We start from the raw sequence: 18,183 nt of genomic DNA, 5'->3' as shown, positions 1-18,183 counted from the left end.
AGCATGGAGAAAAATCAAGGGAGAGGGCACGACGTGATGGGTAGAAGACGTGAGGTATTTTCTCTTCATATCTCTTCTTTCTTACATAACCAAGTGTTGGTTGTTTGGACATCTCCTCTCCACTTTCTTGTTCATATTTAGACATGGATGTCTCCTCTCCCCTTTATTTAAAAGTTGGATAAAATTTTTATATCTCTATTGTAGAGATTTGATGCATGAATTTTAGGAAGAAAAGAGAAGAAAAGGTTCTTCTCATGATCTCTAGCGTAGAGATCAACATCCTCCTACCTCTTCTTCTTCTCTAAGAGTATCTTAAGAGTAAAAAAAATTTTTAACCATCAAGATGTGATCTTTGCAAGAGAACTAGCACCCCAATGAGATCAAAAAGTTTCTGATCAGATCAGAGTCTCGTGTGGATACTTGCAGAGGTCGAACGCTTGTGCGACTATAAGGGACCTTCGAAAGACATCCATGATCATCAGTTTGTCATGAAGATTGATCTATGCCAAAGTATGTTCTTAATTTTTTTTTTTCTATTTAATTTTTATATCTGAATCTTATCTCATATATGATGATCCTGTTTATGGTTTGAAGATTTGATCTTATGCATGCTTAGATTAAATTAGATTTAATCTAAAAATTTTTAAAATTTCACTGCATACTCATTTTGAAAAATTTACATGCATGAAACTATGAAAATCCAACAGTGATATCAGAGCCATGTCATATGCATGAGATTAGGATTCAAATCTGAAATCTGTAGAGAAAAATTTTAGATCTAAAAGTTTTTAATGTCGTTCCGACATAAGGTTGTCCTGGCATAACTTGTTATGCTGAATGATTGTCTTAAAATGATGTTAAAATTTTTAATTAAATTAGACTTTTAGATCTGATTTTTTTCGTATATATGTGATACATATTTTATTATTTAGATTTGAAAAGAATTTTGAGATCTATTTTGATTCATATATATGATATATGAAAGTATGTTTAAGGCTAAAATTTATTTCTATAACCTGAACTTATTTATGTATATGATATATATTTGTATGCATGATTTAAAATTATTTTGAGATCAAAATTTACTTCTCATGTAAAGAATTTAGATCTGAAAACTTAGATTTAAGATCAAAAATTAGTATTTGTGCATGAGAGATTGGTCATGTATAGATCAAATTAGGTCATGTAATTGGATTACATCAAAAGATTTCTAATTTGATCATGTTAGGTCCAAATCGATTTAGTTGTTGATCAAATCAAGTCGAATATTGATTAAGATGAGGTCAATGGACCTTAAGATCATACAATTATTGTTGAACGAATCAATTGACACCCATATGTAGAATCCACTAACCTAAGGACCTAATTCAGCTCTATGGATCGAATCTGATTTACTTAAGCTAACCTATTCGGATTAATTATCTAATTCATGTCTAAGACAAGTAATTGAAAGATGATTATTTAATTAGTTTCATTCGCTTATCTGGTTAATTTATTGATGTCTAAGAAAAGCAACGGGGGGATCTCCACCAATCTCCACTTATCTAGTCAATTTGGAAGATTGAGCCTCAAATATGGTTGCTTGGTGATTTGATTTAGCCCATGCCAATTACATCAGTCATGTGATGACTGATGTAATAAGACTTAAACCCAAATCTCTCCACAAATATTAAGTCCAAGGTCTTCCACCGTTGTAAATGTGCGGGCGTGCTATCGACATTGATTGTTCTCAACTGGTCATAATAGTTCAGTTGCATCGAAAACATGCAACCACTCTATTAGCAAAGAGTTGCTCTGAGGTAAAGATGGAGTTGGGCTCAATAACTATTAGGTGAGGGTCCCAATAATGGCTTTGCATCTATTTCTAAACAGTGGGTCTGACTTAACTAAGGAGTATGGACAATAACTGTTAGGTGAGCCTACATGACTTAGAGACCAAGTGGCTGTAACATGCTTAGAGAAGTATCTAGACAAAGAGTTATCCACACACATCAGGATTTATTCGTGTTATCAATAACTGTTAGGTGAAGTGCACAGCATCGATGGGACCGCAGCATCCACTAAAAATTTAATTATCGTATTAAAATTTTTATTTCTCTATTCGGAGAGTGTGAGAGATCTGATAAAATAGTGAGAGTCTCTTTTTACATCTAAAATTTTCTAAAGTAAATTATAAAAATAAGTACAAACATCCAATTAGAATTTTTGCTCTCAACTATTCATTGTGTCAGCTTCCAACCCTCTAGCTTGAATCCTAGATATCAACCGATTAACCGAAATCGATTATATAGACTGGCTCATATATCTAAAAATTATTCTTAATTTTAAAAAATTAAAAAATATTCTCTATCAGATTATTCTAATATTAACAATCCGTCCAACCCATAGTCAACGAGCTATACTTAATAAGTGAATGGACAATGACAATTAAGATAGGTGCTAAATATTGAAGTCTATGTTAAATGAACTCCAACATATGCATGAGCACATATTCACTGCCAACAACACATTGATTCATCTACAAGTGTTGTGAGGTGATCAAAGTCACACAGCGCAAGTGATGCGTGATGGGCAATCAGTCTATGATCGTTATTTGATAATGATCAAAGACATCAAAGAGCTTAAAAAGCTTGACATGACCATGCATAAGGAATTACTTGTGGATTTGATCCTACGATCCCTGATTAATTTATATGGATAGTTTATTATGAACTATCATATGAATGACCATCATGATACCTTATCTGAATTGATCACAGTGTTGATAACAAAGGAACCTTGAAGGAGTTCAGAGATAAATACCTGGAGAGCCTAAAGAAATAAAGACACACCTAGAGTAGGTACGTTGAAATTGCTCAATGCTATCCTTATGATTTTTTCTTCTCCTAGTTGAGATTTGGACTCTAGTGTAGAGTCGATGAGAAGATAGAGAGCTGAGGAAGTAATCCTTAAATTGGCTATAGGACAACAGTTGCTGCTGTGGCCATGGATATCTATTCTTTGTGATTATCATCTGAATTTAATTCTTAGAGACAATCTCTATATTTTCATAGTGATGCATTTGTGAACTTAATTGAGCAAGCAGTAAATGCCATTGGATCTGAGAGATCCAGAATTGAGATAAATCTTAAGTATATGTAGAACCTTAGGCTAAGTTATATTGGAGAAGAAATGATTAACAAACTAGAGAAATATAGGCCCTTAGACTCATTGACTGTTGAGTCATATCTAGTTTGTACATCATCTCTTTGAGAAAATATGACCAAGCTACTTTTGTGGGACAAGAGAAAAAGGATCACTGAGATACTTATCTTGGTACACATTTGATGTGTGTAGCCTATATGATGTGCTAACCAAGGAGTTGTCTCTATTTTGTTACGTTTATCAATGATCAATCATAGTATGGATAAGTATATGAGATACAAATCTAAAATTTTAAAAGGTTTAAAGAATTCAGATGTAAAGTAGAGAAATAGATCAAAAAAATTTTAAAGATACTTCAATCGGATCGAGGATGCAATACCAATGAAAAAAAAAATTTGATTGTCTCATAAAATGGTATAGTTTTATATTGGACCGCTCTTAATACATCTCAGCTCAACGAGATAAGAAGAGTCATAGGACTATATGCGATATGGTTTGGTCCATGATGGAAATCACTAATTTATTTTGTTTCTTAAGGGACATTTTATTTCTATGGAATTGGGTTCTCTCTAAACCTGTTCCTACCACACCATATGAGATATGGCTTGGTGAGAACTGAATCTTGATTATTTTGAGATTCAAGGATGTCCAACCTGTGTCTAGGATAGCAGGTAGATATATTAAAGGATAGGCCTATAAAGCTCATCCTAAAAGAGTTTGGGATGTTACTTTTCCTCTAAAAGGATTACAATATGATTGCAACCCGATATGCTATCTTCTTAAAAAATTGTTTAACCAAGTTGAAGCAGTGGAAGAAAAGTTAAGCTCTAAGAAAGTGTCTCTAAAGAGCAGTGAGCCTTGGGACCTTAAGAACCTATTCATTATGAGACAGTAGATGTATATTTCTTCTCCACCTCATACACATAGTAGGATCTTCAATCATCTTGAAAGGTACTTGGGTATGCTTAATAGAAAATATAGAGAAAATCATTTTTTATGAGAGATAGGGATCATAGAGATGATCCCAGAACCTACAATGAGACGATGTAAGATATCGACTCCAAGAAAGGGATGTGAAATAGCTTTCTTGAGAAGAGATCTTCTAAAGATTTTTGTATGGAATAGCCTATGGATTTCACTTCTTATGATAGGAGATCACAAAGACTATAATAATTTTGGAGTTGGAACAGTCATCTCGATGATATGATCAAATTATTTGATCAAAAAAGAGGAATTATGTGGTTTTCAAAAGGGTCAGTGGGAGTATCCAATACTGGCATCGGTTAAAATATGGTTGAATATAAATTTTTCCATAAAAGACATAAAGCGAGCATCCTAAAGATCTATAGAGATAGATGAAATTGGATGCTCGTATTTTCACAGATAAAGTATAAAGAGTAGATGCTAAAAGGGTTCAACATAGAAATCTCGGAGAGAGGTCTGCTACCCTCTTGGACATAGATGTATGCCATGTAATGTACTTGAACTAATATAAATAATACTATGAATGTCACGAGTAGATATAGTTGTATCTAGGTTAAGAGCGCTGGATTACTGTGAAAATATCCTTAAGCTCTTAAGAAAAACTGAGAATATGTTCTTAATTTGGAGAAGGTTCAAAGCTAGGAGTGAGAGAATATACCAATTTAGATTTTATGTCTGATATTGATGGTAGAATATCTACATCATGGGGCATATTCCTATGTCAATATCTTGGAAGGATTCCAAATAATCGATCGATGGAAATTGAGTACACTGTAGATGTGTAGGATGCATTCTGATTTTAATGTTAGTTGCAGAATTAGTTGTCATGCCATCAGATGCCGTGACACTATACTACAAAGATAATGGCACCATAGCTCTTGCTAAGGAGTCTAAGTCTCATCAGATATCCAAGCATATAGAGCAGCAGAACATGCGACTACCTCAAGTAGAAATATATAGAGGTGTAGAGTGTAAATTCCACATATGATGTGGATGATCCACTAGTAAGTCACTTAGCTAGCCTTAGACTAAAGCCTGTCTTGTGAAGATGGAGTTTGGTACATGGCAGATTAGCATTAGTGCAAGTGGGAGATTGTTGGATGTATGCCCTATAAGCCAATCTTGGCTGACACATATTATATTTTTAGGATATAATTTTGTACTTAGTGAGTATTTATGTTATCATTCATGTTTATGTGTCCATGAATTATCCAAGAGATTAACAAGATGATGATATATATTCTTAAAGAGTTAAAAATTTGAGACATGTGTCATTGATGGTTGATTCTTAAATTACTCCTGATCATAAGATCATCATGAAGATGGTGATTGATCTGGATAGACCAGTACACGGATCACTTTCTTCGGACAGATGGATCTCGAGTCTGTAGTGTAGAGATACTGGAGCGAGAGTGTAGGTGATTGTTAGAGAACAACTAGCACTAAGCGTGACCAACACGAGAAGTCACATGGATGTCTGTTCACTCGTTAGTGACTTTCTTGATACTGCAGTTATATGACTGATCCTTTGACCTGAGATGGTATTACTGTTCATAGTGAGGCTGCTAGAGTTTGACTAATACCTCAATATGAGTCTCAATGAGCTCTTGTAGTGGATGTTGGCCATAGTTGATCCACTGTAGGAGTGGGGTGTGTATCAAGATGGGATCTATCGACCCTAGCAGAAGAAAGTAGTCCTATAAAATTTAAAAAGCTAAGTCCTTAAGTCTATGGCCTTAGTAGTGTGATTGATGGAAAAAACTTTTCATAAAATCACATATGGATTTGAGCTGATTGAATCTATCATATGATCGATGATGATATTTGACGATTCATCCATGATCTACCATCCGATCGAAACCCATGATAGAGGAACTGTATCATGCGTTAACTACACCTAGAGATTCATTACCTTTTATTCTGCTAGATTGTCACTACATACTGTTAGATATCACTAATGGATTATGAGACCCACGAGCATCATCTTGATGATCGATGATCCTTGGTAGACAAAGTTGGAACGGTTCCAATCTATTGAAAAGAGTTTCAATGATATTATGATAGAGATCATAATATATCTCACTATCATACATAATAGAACTTATGGGATCACACACAAAAAAAAGCTTTTGACTGATCAGATGGTTAAATTATAATTATGAATCATAACAGGATTTGATTATCAATTTGATTGATGATTGATCCAATGCAAATGTTGTATTATGTAACTCGCTAAAGAGTTAGTGAGTTAAATAAGGATTAATTAGCAATTAGATTGCTAAGTGGCTCAATTAGATTAAACTATAGAGCTTGTATCAAGTCTAATTAAATTTGATTTAATTTGACTTGACATGGATTTGATTTGATCAAATCTGATTGGATTATAAGATAACCTAAATTACATGAGAGAATGATTTCTATTTGAATTAAGATTTGGATTTGACTCAATTTCTAATTAGACTAGGATGTATGAGTTCTTATTTGGACTAAGAATTCTCATTTCTATAGGTGCACCAAATCCTAATTGGATTATGATTAAATTGAGTTTGATTCAAGCACCAAAGGAGAGTCCAAAAGGACTAGGACTCTTTCTCCAATTAGGTGACTTCTAATTTAAATAATTTGGACTCCAAATCAGATTTGATTTTTCATCTATTTGGGTCTAAACTATTTCTAATATGATTAGGATTGATTGAAGTTCTATTGGATTTAAAACAACCACCTCAAATAGAGTCCCATGATCATGAAACTTCTTCTGTCCATGCACCACAAAAAGGGTTCCATGCCAACCAGATTTGAACACCCAAAACAACCCACACCCAACCAGTTTTAACACCACTTTTTCTCCTCCTTTTAGCATGTAAGAAAGAAAGAAAATCCTCTCTTATTCTTGTGCAAAACCTGGGCACAAATTTATTTTGGGTGGGCGGCACAAAAAGGATAGAGTCCAAGGCTCATTGGACTCTTATCTACTATTCAAATTAGAACTCCCTATTGGCCTATTTAAACACCACCATATGGGACGTGTAAGACCTGATAGAGATCAGTTTATGGACACCAAAAACCAGAGGATTAGCGTGGAGAAAAATCAAGGGAGAGGGCACGACGTGATGGGTGGAAGGCGTGAGGTATTTTCTCTTCATATCTTTTCTTTCTTACACAACCAAGTATTGGTTGTTTGGACATCTCCTCTCCACTCTCTTGTCCATATTTAGACATGGATGTCTCCTCTCTCTCCTTTGTTCAAAAGTTGGACAAAATTTTTTTATCTCTATTGTAGAGATTTGGTGCATGAATCTTAGGAAGAAAAGAGAAGAAAGGGTTCTTCTCATGATCTCTAGCGTAGAGATCAACATCCTCCTACCTCCTCTTCTTCTCTAAAAATGTCTTAAGAGAAAAGAAGATTTTCAACCATCAAGATGCGATCTCTACAAGAGAACTAAGACTCTGATGAGATCAAAAAGCTTCTGATCAAATCAGAAGCTCGTGTGGATATCCATAGAGATCAGTACTTGTGTGACTATAAGGGACCTTCGGAAGACATCCATGATCATCAGTTCGTGGTGATGATTGATCTATGCCAAGGTATGTTCTTAATTTATTTTTTTCTATTTGATTTTTGTATCTGAATCTTATCTTACATATGATGATCCTATTTATAGTTTGAAGATTTGATCTTATGCATACTTAGATTAAATTAGATTTAATCTAAAAATTTTTAAAATTCTGCTGCATACTCATTTTGAAAAATTGCATGCATGAAACTAAGAAAATCCAACATCAGTCATAGGGAGCCTCAAGTATGTCATACTGTATACTCGATCTGATATTGCCCTTGCTGTGAGTGTCATGAGCAGATATCAGTCAAATCCAAGTGAGGAGCACTAGATAGCTGTGAAGAATATCCTTAAGTACTTTAGAAAGACTAAGGATTTATTTTTGATCTTTGGAGGAGATTCTGAGTTGTGAGTGTTAGGAAATGTGTCCCAAAGTCAATCGTCAGTCTGTTGACGGTTGTGCTATTTAATATAATTATATATGAACTAATTAATAAAATATTTATTTGATAATTTTCATCATAAGCTTGTACATCTTCTACATCGAACTTCTGTGTTATGATGAAAGTCCTTAGAACTATTTTAAATCGATAAAGGAGAATTTATCATTTAGTCTTTAAATGAGTTTGCGATAAAATGATATGCTATTACTAGGATGATAGATATATCAAGTGTAGGTCGTTGTATGCCATATAGGTTGGTTGGCCTCTTAACCAAGGAGCATAGAGACGCTTGTATGGTATGCAGGTGAAATATAAGAGTACATTTTAGTGAACATGACCAACTCTGGAGTACTCTGCTGTCAAGAGTCACTCCAAAAGGATATGGGTATAAGTGTCCCTCCGATCTGAGATCACCATGGTAACTTGCAAGCAACTCACTGTGCTTTGATGTCGGACTATCTAAATTTTTAATTCAAGATTGGAAGGTTTCTGGGCATAGTCAAGTACTTGTAAAGTCAGTACGTGAATTAAGATGGAATTGACCACTCTAAGAGATTGGAGAGAATGCTTTGTGTTTCAATTTAGTAAGACCTTGGCCAGTGCAATCTTTGTGAGGAGTCACAGAATTTATCAAGTTGAGACACATAATAGATGTACTGTTAAAAGTTGACAGTTTAAACTCTAAGTCATCTTAGCATCAAAAGTCAAAGGGATGAATCATACGGTAACTATATCCAAATAGATTCTTGAGTATTGCTTTGCATACATTCGGCCTATCCGAATATCGGGTACCATTACTAGATATTTATTTTGATTGGTATAGGAATCAGTTTCAATGCTACTAGCTTAGGTTCGAACCTATGGTGTCACACACATTAGAAGTTCCTCTCCGATCATATGGCTAATCTAAAGAATCCCACTGGACGGAGACTCTGCTGAAGAGTCCCACTAGACTTAGACTCTATCATTAATAGAGGATTAATTAGTGATTAGATTATTAATTAGCTTAATTTGATTGAGTATTAAAGTCTAGATCAAATTTGATTGAATTGGATTCAATCAGGTCAAGTCTGATTAGGTTATGAGATGATCTAATCGGTAAGGGAGAAATAATCTTAATTTGATCGGGTCTATGACTCAATTAATTTATTAATTTGATCAAATTTAATTAAAGTTGTAGGAGCCTAATTATATTAGATTTATCATATTTTATTTGGATCTAATTGAATTGGATTTGAAAGAAATCCAATTGGTTAAACCCTACCATCCCAAATGAGTGGGACTCTCTCTCTTGCACCACCCAAATTGTCTTACACCTATTCTCACCATATAAAATCAGTTTCTGTGTCAGAAAATTTGAAAATAATCCTTCTTTTGTCACCCATTAAGGATAGAAATGGGTTAGTTTTGATTTGAATTCAAATTGATTTGAATTTCAACCTAAAACCTTATCCATATCCTTCCACACGTCAGCAGTTTTTGAAGGTGCCCATTGTATACGAGAAAAAGAAGTCTTCTCAATTGACTTTCATACCTAATTTTCTCTGATAAGTCTTTCTTTAAGTTAGATAAGGATAAAAAAAGTTAGAGTTAAATTAAAATTCAAAATGGTTTGAATTGCAACAAACTACAGTCCTTATCTTGTCTATCTGGTTTGTGCGACAATCATAAAAAGATCATATTTTTGTGTGTCAAACTAAGAGAGCTTTTTACCGTGAGATACCAGAGAAAAAGTGGGTGAAAATTTTTCTTTGGGATGTAAGCTTTGGGTGGTTTTCATTCTTCCTTGGCATGAACAAAAGAGGAGACCGTTCTCCTTTCGGGTGAGAGACCTAGAATTGTTCTAGATTTTTGGATGAGGAAAAAATCAAAAAGAAGAGAGTCTTCATCTAATTTTTCTCCATCATCTAGCATCTTTTTTTGATCCATCTTTTCTATCAGAAAGGTCTGAGATAATCGAAGAAGGAGATCAAGTCAGATCTACCATCAAAAGTCGACTACGCGAGCTAGCACTCATGTAGAGGGCTGATCGGTTCGAGGGGCTTCGTATGGACCATCCGTAGAGGTTGGATGCTTGTGTGGCTATGAGTGATCAGAAAGAACTTTTAGATCTATATTTTTTATCATGAAGTTTGACTACCTATGCTCAGATATCGACTTCGGAACCCTAGAAGTGGTAGATTAGATCTATTACTAAATGCTGTTTTTGGTTCACATACTTATCATTTTAGATTCAAATTTTTACGCATATAAATTCATGTCATCGATCTATTTGTAGAAGTTTTAAGATTATATCTTATACATATATTTATAGATTAAATAATTTAACCTAATGTTCTTCCATTGAAAAATTTTTTAAATGCATGCATGAAACTCCTGCGCATCCCAATAGTGGTATCAGAGTCACGGTTCAATATAACATAATATTATATGCATTAGATCTATAATTTAATTTAGATTAGATTTAATATATAATATTTAAATCTAAAATTAGTTATAGATCTGATCATACAAACTGATATAAGGTCGTCTTGCTGTAAGGTTTATCCCTTACAGTGCAAAGGTTGCCCTAGTTTGTACTGATCTTTATAAAATTTAATTTTAATTTGAAGTATATAAAATTTATTTATGATAATTATTATCTAATTTTAGTATGATCAAAATATAATAATCAGATCTGAAATAATTTAGATTAGATCTAAATTATTTAGATTAGATAATCTGAGTAGTGAAGTAATCGGATCGGGTTTGTTACCAGACCATCCGGTCATAGGAGGTAATAGAGATTAGATCTCTCTTTTTCTCATTCAATTGGGTCCTCTTATGATGTGTAGGGATACCATTGTAACTATATCCCATGAAGATGAATGCAAAAAAAAAAATTACTTTTTTCAAAATCCTAAGATTGTGTATATAATACATTGTATGAAAAGTAGCTGCATCTATTCTTTGCAAATAAAATCTAGAATCATGAACATATTTAGAATAGTTTTAAAATAATTTATGATTAATTTTATTATTATTTATATAGAATTATTTTGATCTAAAATTAATGTAATTATTGTAGTTCGTCTGTTGAGTTGACTCAGTATTATTTCGATAGACTCAAGACCCTGGTTCCTCAACTAAATTTTTATTGAGCTAACTCATTGTTACAGACTAAAAATTATGATTAATAATTTATTATCAATGAATCAACTAAGTCTTGGAACTTAGTCGGCCCATTGTGATGAGTAGGCTCAATCCAAAGGTGAATCGATTCAAGTTTTAGATCTAAATGATTGTGCATAAAATTAATTGTTAAAATATTTTATAAAATTTGAAACTATTTTCAAATACCGAACTCCTGTCCACAGCCTCAAACTTAATTGAAAATTAAGTTGAACCTATTAGATCTAGAATTGTGAATTAAAGATCTAATGTCATTCGTATAAAATATGGGTGATGGGTTTATGGGTTAGCTTGATCAGGTCCTCCTAATTGGGTTAGACCTAGGGTCAGTATCAAAGATCAAATGGACTAAGAAGAGAAATTAGATTAAATCAGGATTTTTCTAGAGCCAATACAATAGTTATACTTGGTCGAGTCCATGTCTTTGATTAAACCCAAATGGATTTTGATCTTGAGCACAACGGTCAAACCCAAATCCATAAGTAGATCCAATTGAAACTGATTAACCAGTTAGTGTCTAAAGTAAGTTTGACAGTCTTGATCGATGGTCATTAATTGAGAACTACTTGCATAGATTGAGTCTATGATGAGTTAATGGCATATCCCTCCCACCGATCTCACTTATCTGATCAATATGATGAATCAAGTTTTGATCAGATCGCTTAATGATTAGGGTTGACCCATGCTTACTGGAAAATCAGTTCGACTAATTTAGGTGCCCCTAGTTCAACTTATTTTTATTCTCAACATAACTTAGTGAAGTCAGTGGGAGGATTGATGACTTGTCAGTTGGATCGGCTTGTTTCTAGTCCACCCTGATCTGACTTGGTGAAGTCAGTGAGAGGATTGAGATTAGTTGGTCTATGTATTTAATTTTGATAAATTGTGTTAACCAAATCTTCTAAATTATTAGGTCCATAAAATGAGCTAGTTATGGTGATAACTAGATCATAGCCTCCCATTAAGGCGAATGATAATTGATCCATTATTTCTGATTGACATTGCAGGCGCCATCCGTCTGGTGTTTCTCTGAATGATGGAATTATTATTCATCATATAATGACTCTATTATACTATTTGATGAATGATTAGATTGATCGAGCCATACTCGGACCTAATTATTCATTAGTTAGAATCACTGAGTAGATTCATGTTAATGGTTGGATCTAACCAAGACTTTCAGTGGAGGCCCATCGCCTACTGAAATGAAATCTGGGATAAAATAAATTATTAAAAATTATTTAAAAAAATAATTGATTGAGAACCTACCCATAGATGCATATAGATTGGTCGAGCCATACTCGGGCCTGTATGCAGTATGTGTGGATTCTAGTACCCACTAAAGAATTAAGGTAATTCTTCGAATTGGAGGTAGAGGCAACCAATTCGTATAAAATAGTGAGAGAATCTTTAGACTAAAGTCCATATCTTTAGGCTTGATTAATTCATATACTAATTAGATCTGTGTTTTTCTTTTTTTTTTCAGAAATGATTAATAATTTATCTCTCCACTCACTGTTTGACAGTGATGAGCTTATTGGATCCAACTTCGATAGTCAGTATCGGAAGTTGAATAATGATCTTGAGCCCAATCTAGCTAAAAAGTTTAGGACTGAATGGAGTCAAGCAGACTATGATCCAAATAGACTAAAAAGAAATAAGCAATTAGTTATGGATCAAGATGCTTATATGATAATACCTTGTAATTTCTCTATATGTGACACTACTATCTGGGTATTAGATACCGAAAGTCCAATTCACATATGTAATTCATTGCAAGGACTTCAAGTTAGTAGAAATTTTAAAAATAATGAGAGATTTCTAAATGTGAAAGATGGAAGTCAAGTTCCAATCCGGACTTTAGGAGTCGTCGAGTATGTTTTCAAGTCTAATAGTGTCATTTTAAGTGATTGTCACTATTGTCCATCTTTCTTGATGAATATTGTTGGTGCAAAATTTTGCCGACGTCAGAGAAGCTGGAGTCGAGGGGATCGCGTCCGCCGCTGGGACCTGCAAGAGAAGTCTAAATCGGAGTTGGGGTTGCTCAGGCAAGACCCTCCGACGCTCAAGTCAGTACTCTGCCTCAACAGAAATGGAGCACTCGAATGAAAATTTTAGCAGAATTTCGAGATAGAGTTTAGAACTTAGAGAAGAACGTATCTAGGGTTCCTTTTTATAAACGAAGAGCGTAACTGATTGACAGCGACATCTGTAACTGCCTGATAGTGGGCCGTTCGGGGCCACACAAAGTTTGTTACGGAGAGTAGTGGCGTCAGGAGGCCGTTTAGGGCCATGTGGAGTTTATTATGGAGAGTGGAGTGGTATCCGTTGTCGCGACTCGCCAGAGAGTGGTAGAGCCACGTGGAATCCATTACAAAGAGTGGAGTAGGGTAGTGGCCATTATCGTGACTTGCCAGAGAGTTCGGATCTGACGGTTGAAGCTCGGTTGGGATGTCTGATGGAGCAGAATGGCTCTCTATCTCAGCAATCTAAGAGAGGCTCGGGTATTTTTGAGGTTGCTGATGAGTCCACTGTTGTCGGGTGCCTTGGACGCTGATGCTGCGACGGAAGTCATCTGCTGTAGAAGCTCGGACGGGGACTTTCTGTTGGTGAAGTCCGATAGGAGTCCGATTGCTAGAGAAGTCCGTCTGAGATTTGCCTGATGTGGAAGCTCATCTGAAGATTGTCCGTCGGAGAGGTCTAGTTTCATGAGGAATCTGACAGGGGGTCATCCGACAGTGGAGTTCGGATGGCATTGTGGAGGTTCGTCCGCTGGGGGAGTCTTGAGGACACTGAAAAAGGTCGAACATTGGAGGAGTCCGAGATTCAATATTCAATTCTGCTGTAGAAGTTCGGACGAAGTCTGGCTCTTGTAGGAGTCTGGATGAAGTTCGCTTATTGCAGAAGCTCGGATGAAGACCAGTTATCGTGGAAGCTCGAATGGAGACTTCTTACTGTAGAAGTCCCGCTGTTGGAGAAGCTCGATCATTGATGAAGTCTGGAAGAAGTTCGGATGGAGACTTCTTATTATAGAAATCCCACTGCTGGAGAAGCTCGGTCATTGATGAAGTCCGGAAGAAGTTCGGAGTAGAGATCCGGCTGGTGGAGCCTGTCCATTGTAGGAGTTTGTCTGTGGTCCATCCATTGTAGAAGTTCAAATGGAGTCCAACTCTTGTAAGAGCTCGGATGAAATCCGGAAGGCGGTCGACCATCGTAGAAACTTGGATGGAGTCTGGTTATTGTAGATGTGCTACTGTTGGAGAAGCTCGAAAAGTGTTTGGAGCAGCCCGATAGTTGAATGGGGGAGCTCATTATTGGAGAAGTCCGGATGGCATTGTGGAAGCTCAGATGGCCGGGGGAGTTCAAAAAGACATCGCGCAAAGTCAGAAGAGCCTAGGGAGGGTCGGCCTTTTACGAACTTCGGCTGGGGATATTTTATACCCAACACCAGTCCCCCTACTTCTGAGCTCGGGTTCCGAATGAAGGAAGTACAGAAAAATTTTCACAGCCAAAGTTGCCTCCTTCGATTTTTGTACTCGGTTGTTTTCAGATATTTTGGCATTTGGCGCGCTGGTGCTGGAGCCTTTTCGAATCGAGGCGATCCGAAAAGATTTTTTTGAGATTTTCACTAGAGCGTTGCTCTAGGTACGATGCAATAATGATTTTGTCAGTTGTCGACCACTTTCAGCCGCCTGCCATGATAAGTGGGACACGTGGCGGTTGTAGATCGGCCAGAGAAGATCTGCGATCATTATTCTATAGGATCTCATTGCCTATTTAAACCCGCCTCCCTCCTTTAGGGGTCTCACTTTGCTTGAAAGTTTCTTCGGTCCCTCTTTCTTCCTGAGAGTTCCGTTCTTCCCCAGCATCCTTTTCGACCTTAGGCATTCTTCGAGTCGTCCCCATCTCTGCATCCTTCGGACCAGCCTAAGTTAGTTCCAAAACTCTCCTCTTTTTTTTCTCTTGCTGTTCTTCTTCCATTTTTCTTCCTTTACATTCTACCTGTTCGGTTTTCCACGAATGTCTCGTTTCTTATTTTTTCCAATTTTTTTAGGGTTTTTAGGGTTTTCACTCGATTCAAAATGTCCTCCAGCACTTCCTCCTCTAGCAGTTCTAGGAGTTCGTCCATTTCAGCCTCCCAAAATCTTAGCTCTATAGATGAACCTCATCCGGTCTTTGTATCAGACACCATCCCCATCTCTCTAACTCTGGAGGAACTCTCACTGATTAGGATTCAGTATGGGGTTCCTCCGGAGTACGAGCTGGAGCTTCCCGGACCGACTGGCCGGGCTAGCGCTCCTTCCTCCGGCTGCTTCTGTTTATACCAAGAAACTTTTTGCACCGGACTTTGACTTTCGCTTCCATCTTTTGTTATTGCTCTCTACCGCTTCTTAAATATTTCTTTAGTTTATGTAGCATCGAACTCCTTTAGGTTTCTGATAGGATTGCTTTCCCTCTGTAGTTTAGCTGAAGTTCGGCCGACTCTTTCTTTGTTTAGAAATTTCTATACCTTCAAGCGTTATCCCTCGGCAAAAGACTGGTGGTACTTCTTCCCTCAGTTCGATAGAAAGAGATTGCTGAAAGGTGCCCCCTCTTCTATCCACAACTGGAAGGAGAGGTACTTCTACGTCCGATGCCCGTCCTTGGAGCTGGGGTTGCCCCCTGGGGCTCCCTGAGGGATTCCGTCCGCTGGGCTTCTAGCCTGCGACAGGACGACCTTGAAGCCTCTAATAAACTTGAGGCTTATCCAGCCCCTCTTCTCTCCAACCTTCTGAAGGAACAACTCTTGTTTAACGTCGGCCTAAGCCCTCTCAACCCTGCCAGTATAGATATATATATATATATATATTTTTTTTTTTTTTTTTTTGCTTCCCCTTTCTTCTTATTTTTTTGTTAAGCTATGTCGATCCTTATTCACTGCAGATATGGACGCTGACGCAGCTCGAATGCTAGCCCAGGGTCTCAAGACCCACAAAAGGAAAGGTGCAGCATCCTTGGGGGCGGCGAAGAGGGCAAGGGTAGAAGAGACCAGCTTGGCCGCACCTGCCTAGGCGGCCATTACCGTCGACTCTCCCTCTGACGTCGAGCTCGCAGTCCCCCGGGCCTCTTTAAGGAGCCCCCCGATCGAGGTTCCTGCTCCAGAGGCCCGGTCCGAGGAGGCACCGAGGGCCGAACGAAGAAGGAGAAAGAAGACACTGGCCCGCAAGAGCCACAGCAGCAGGGCTGCCATCGAGGAGGCCGATGGCTTCGTAGAAGATTCGGGAGAAAATCCCTTCAACAATAGGGATCTAATAAAGAGATTGGTCGATGGGTGCATCCTGCCCGAGGTCATCCACAGGACCGTTCACATCGATCCTGAGCAGCGGGTCTGGGACTCTCTGGGGTCCTTTCTCGAGGTAGGTCAATTTACTCCTTTCTTCTTCTCATCTCTTTGCTTAGCTTATTCTTCAGCTTTTATATTGACTCCCTAGCCGCTCTTGTAGATTGGACACCAGCTCATCGCCAACATCGAGGTGATGAACAATGCTAGGAAGGAGGCCACCCAGGCGGAGGAAGGTCGCCTGATCGAGACCATCCGCCTCAAGGAGAAGATCGTCGAAGTCGTGAGTCTCCAAGAGGTGCTGCAAAAGGAGGGGCAGACCTCAGCAGACTTGAGAGCCACCTTGGAGGAGGAAAGAAAGAAAGCAGAGGTCGAGCTCTCTGAGTTGAAGGCACAGATCCTGACCCTGGTCTCGGAGGCAATGGTCCAAGCAGTGGAGGAGTTCAAAACCTCCTCCGAGATGAGGGATCTGAAGGTCGAGTTCGGCCAGGCCGCCTTCATCAAGGGCTTTGAGCTCTACCAAGAGGTGGTCAGAAAGTTTTCCAAGCTGGACCTTGACTTCCTGGATGAGGCATCCAATGACAAAGTCGGGCTTTCTGAAGCTGCTGCCGGTCTTCCTCCAGTCCAGACTTCCTTGACTGCCGTGGCTGTCACGGCCGACCTTCTAGGGGCGCTGAGCTCCCCACTTCTGCCCCAGAGGTCCGAAACCTCTAATTTTGTATTCTCTCTCTTTTTTTTTGTTGCAATTTTTTCTCATTCTCTTGTACTTAAAAACTATTTAATCAATGAAATCAGATTCTTCTTTATAGAGGGCTCCCCTATTTTACTCTGTCTTCTTTTTCTTCTCTTTTATTTTCTGGCACTGATTTGTGTTGTGGCGCTCTTGTCTTTCAATGACAGTGTCCCGTCGAAGCTCTTCCCTTACCACAGGGGATTCTTCTGAAGTCGATGGTCTAAGACCTCAGAAGGAAAGTTTATCATCTGACAAAGAAATCAAAGAAGCTGGATGACGAACTTCACCGACTGAAGAAGAGCCATTCGGAAGTCACAGCGGAGGCTGCTCACTTTCGGAACCTCCATAAAAAGGGCTTCATGGACTACACCCGAAGGAAGGCTGACTTTGTGAAGGAGCTTGAGGAACTCCAAAAATGTGCCAGCGACCGATCTTGGACTCAGGCTTCCAAGATCGGCTCCCTTGAGGTCGAGCTGGCGGCTGCACGGGAGAAGATCGGCCAGTTGGAAGGGAGCTCATCCTGACTCACAACTCAAGCCGACCGTGATCGAGACTGGTCAAAAAAATTCTCTGACCTTCAGAAGCAGCTGCAGAATACCGAGGCAAACTACAACGCCTACCGAGTTGGCTGGTGCGGGCAAGTAGACGACTATCGAAGGAAGCTCAAGACGGCGATCGATGAGGTTACCCACCTTCAGAGGTAGTTGTCTGAGAGAGTCCAGGCCATCTCTGCACAAGGCTCCGATGAGCTTGGCTCCTTGAGGAGAATCATGGAAGAATAGTCCGTGGCCCTTGGGCAGGAGAAGGCCGAACTGCAGCGGCTGAAGATTC

At 38.0% G+C, this 18,183-nt stretch overlaps 2 protein-coding genes across 3 annotated transcripts in view; both read left to right on the top strand.

Annotated features, from left to right (window-relative positions):
• The first annotated feature begins 473 nt into the window (after positions 1–473).
• The window catches only part of LOC105034351 (proline--tRNA ligase, chloroplastic/mitochondrial), a 152,824-nt gene continuing 135,114 nt past the window's right edge, over positions 474–18,183 (top strand). For both annotated transcript variants that reach the window (XM_010909479.4, XM_073251744.1), the window contains exon 1: positions 474–510. In XM_010909479.4, coding sequence (XP_010907781.2) covers positions 489–510 — 22 coding nt within the window. In that variant the 5' untranslated portion in view covers positions 474–488. The remainder of the gene's footprint in view (positions 511–18,183) is intronic.
• Positions 7,146–17,562, top strand: LOC140855531 (uncharacterized). The gene is made up of 3 exons (XM_073251417.1): positions 7,146–7,256; positions 16,351–16,695; positions 16,783–17,562. Exons 1-3 carry the CDS (start codon positions 7,146–7,148, stop codon positions 17,560–17,562), a joined length of 1,236 nt encoding a protein of 411 aa, XP_073107518.1.

This window comes from Elaeis guineensis, chromosome 2 (assembly GCF_000442705.2).
Source record: "Elaeis guineensis isolate ETL-2024a chromosome 2, EG11, whole genome shotgun sequence".
Classification (NCBI taxonomy): Eukaryota; Viridiplantae; Streptophyta; class Magnoliopsida; order Arecales; family Arecaceae; genus Elaeis; species Elaeis guineensis.
Note: the sequence above shows the minus strand (reverse complement) of the source record. Positions and strands in the feature narration are given on the sequence as shown.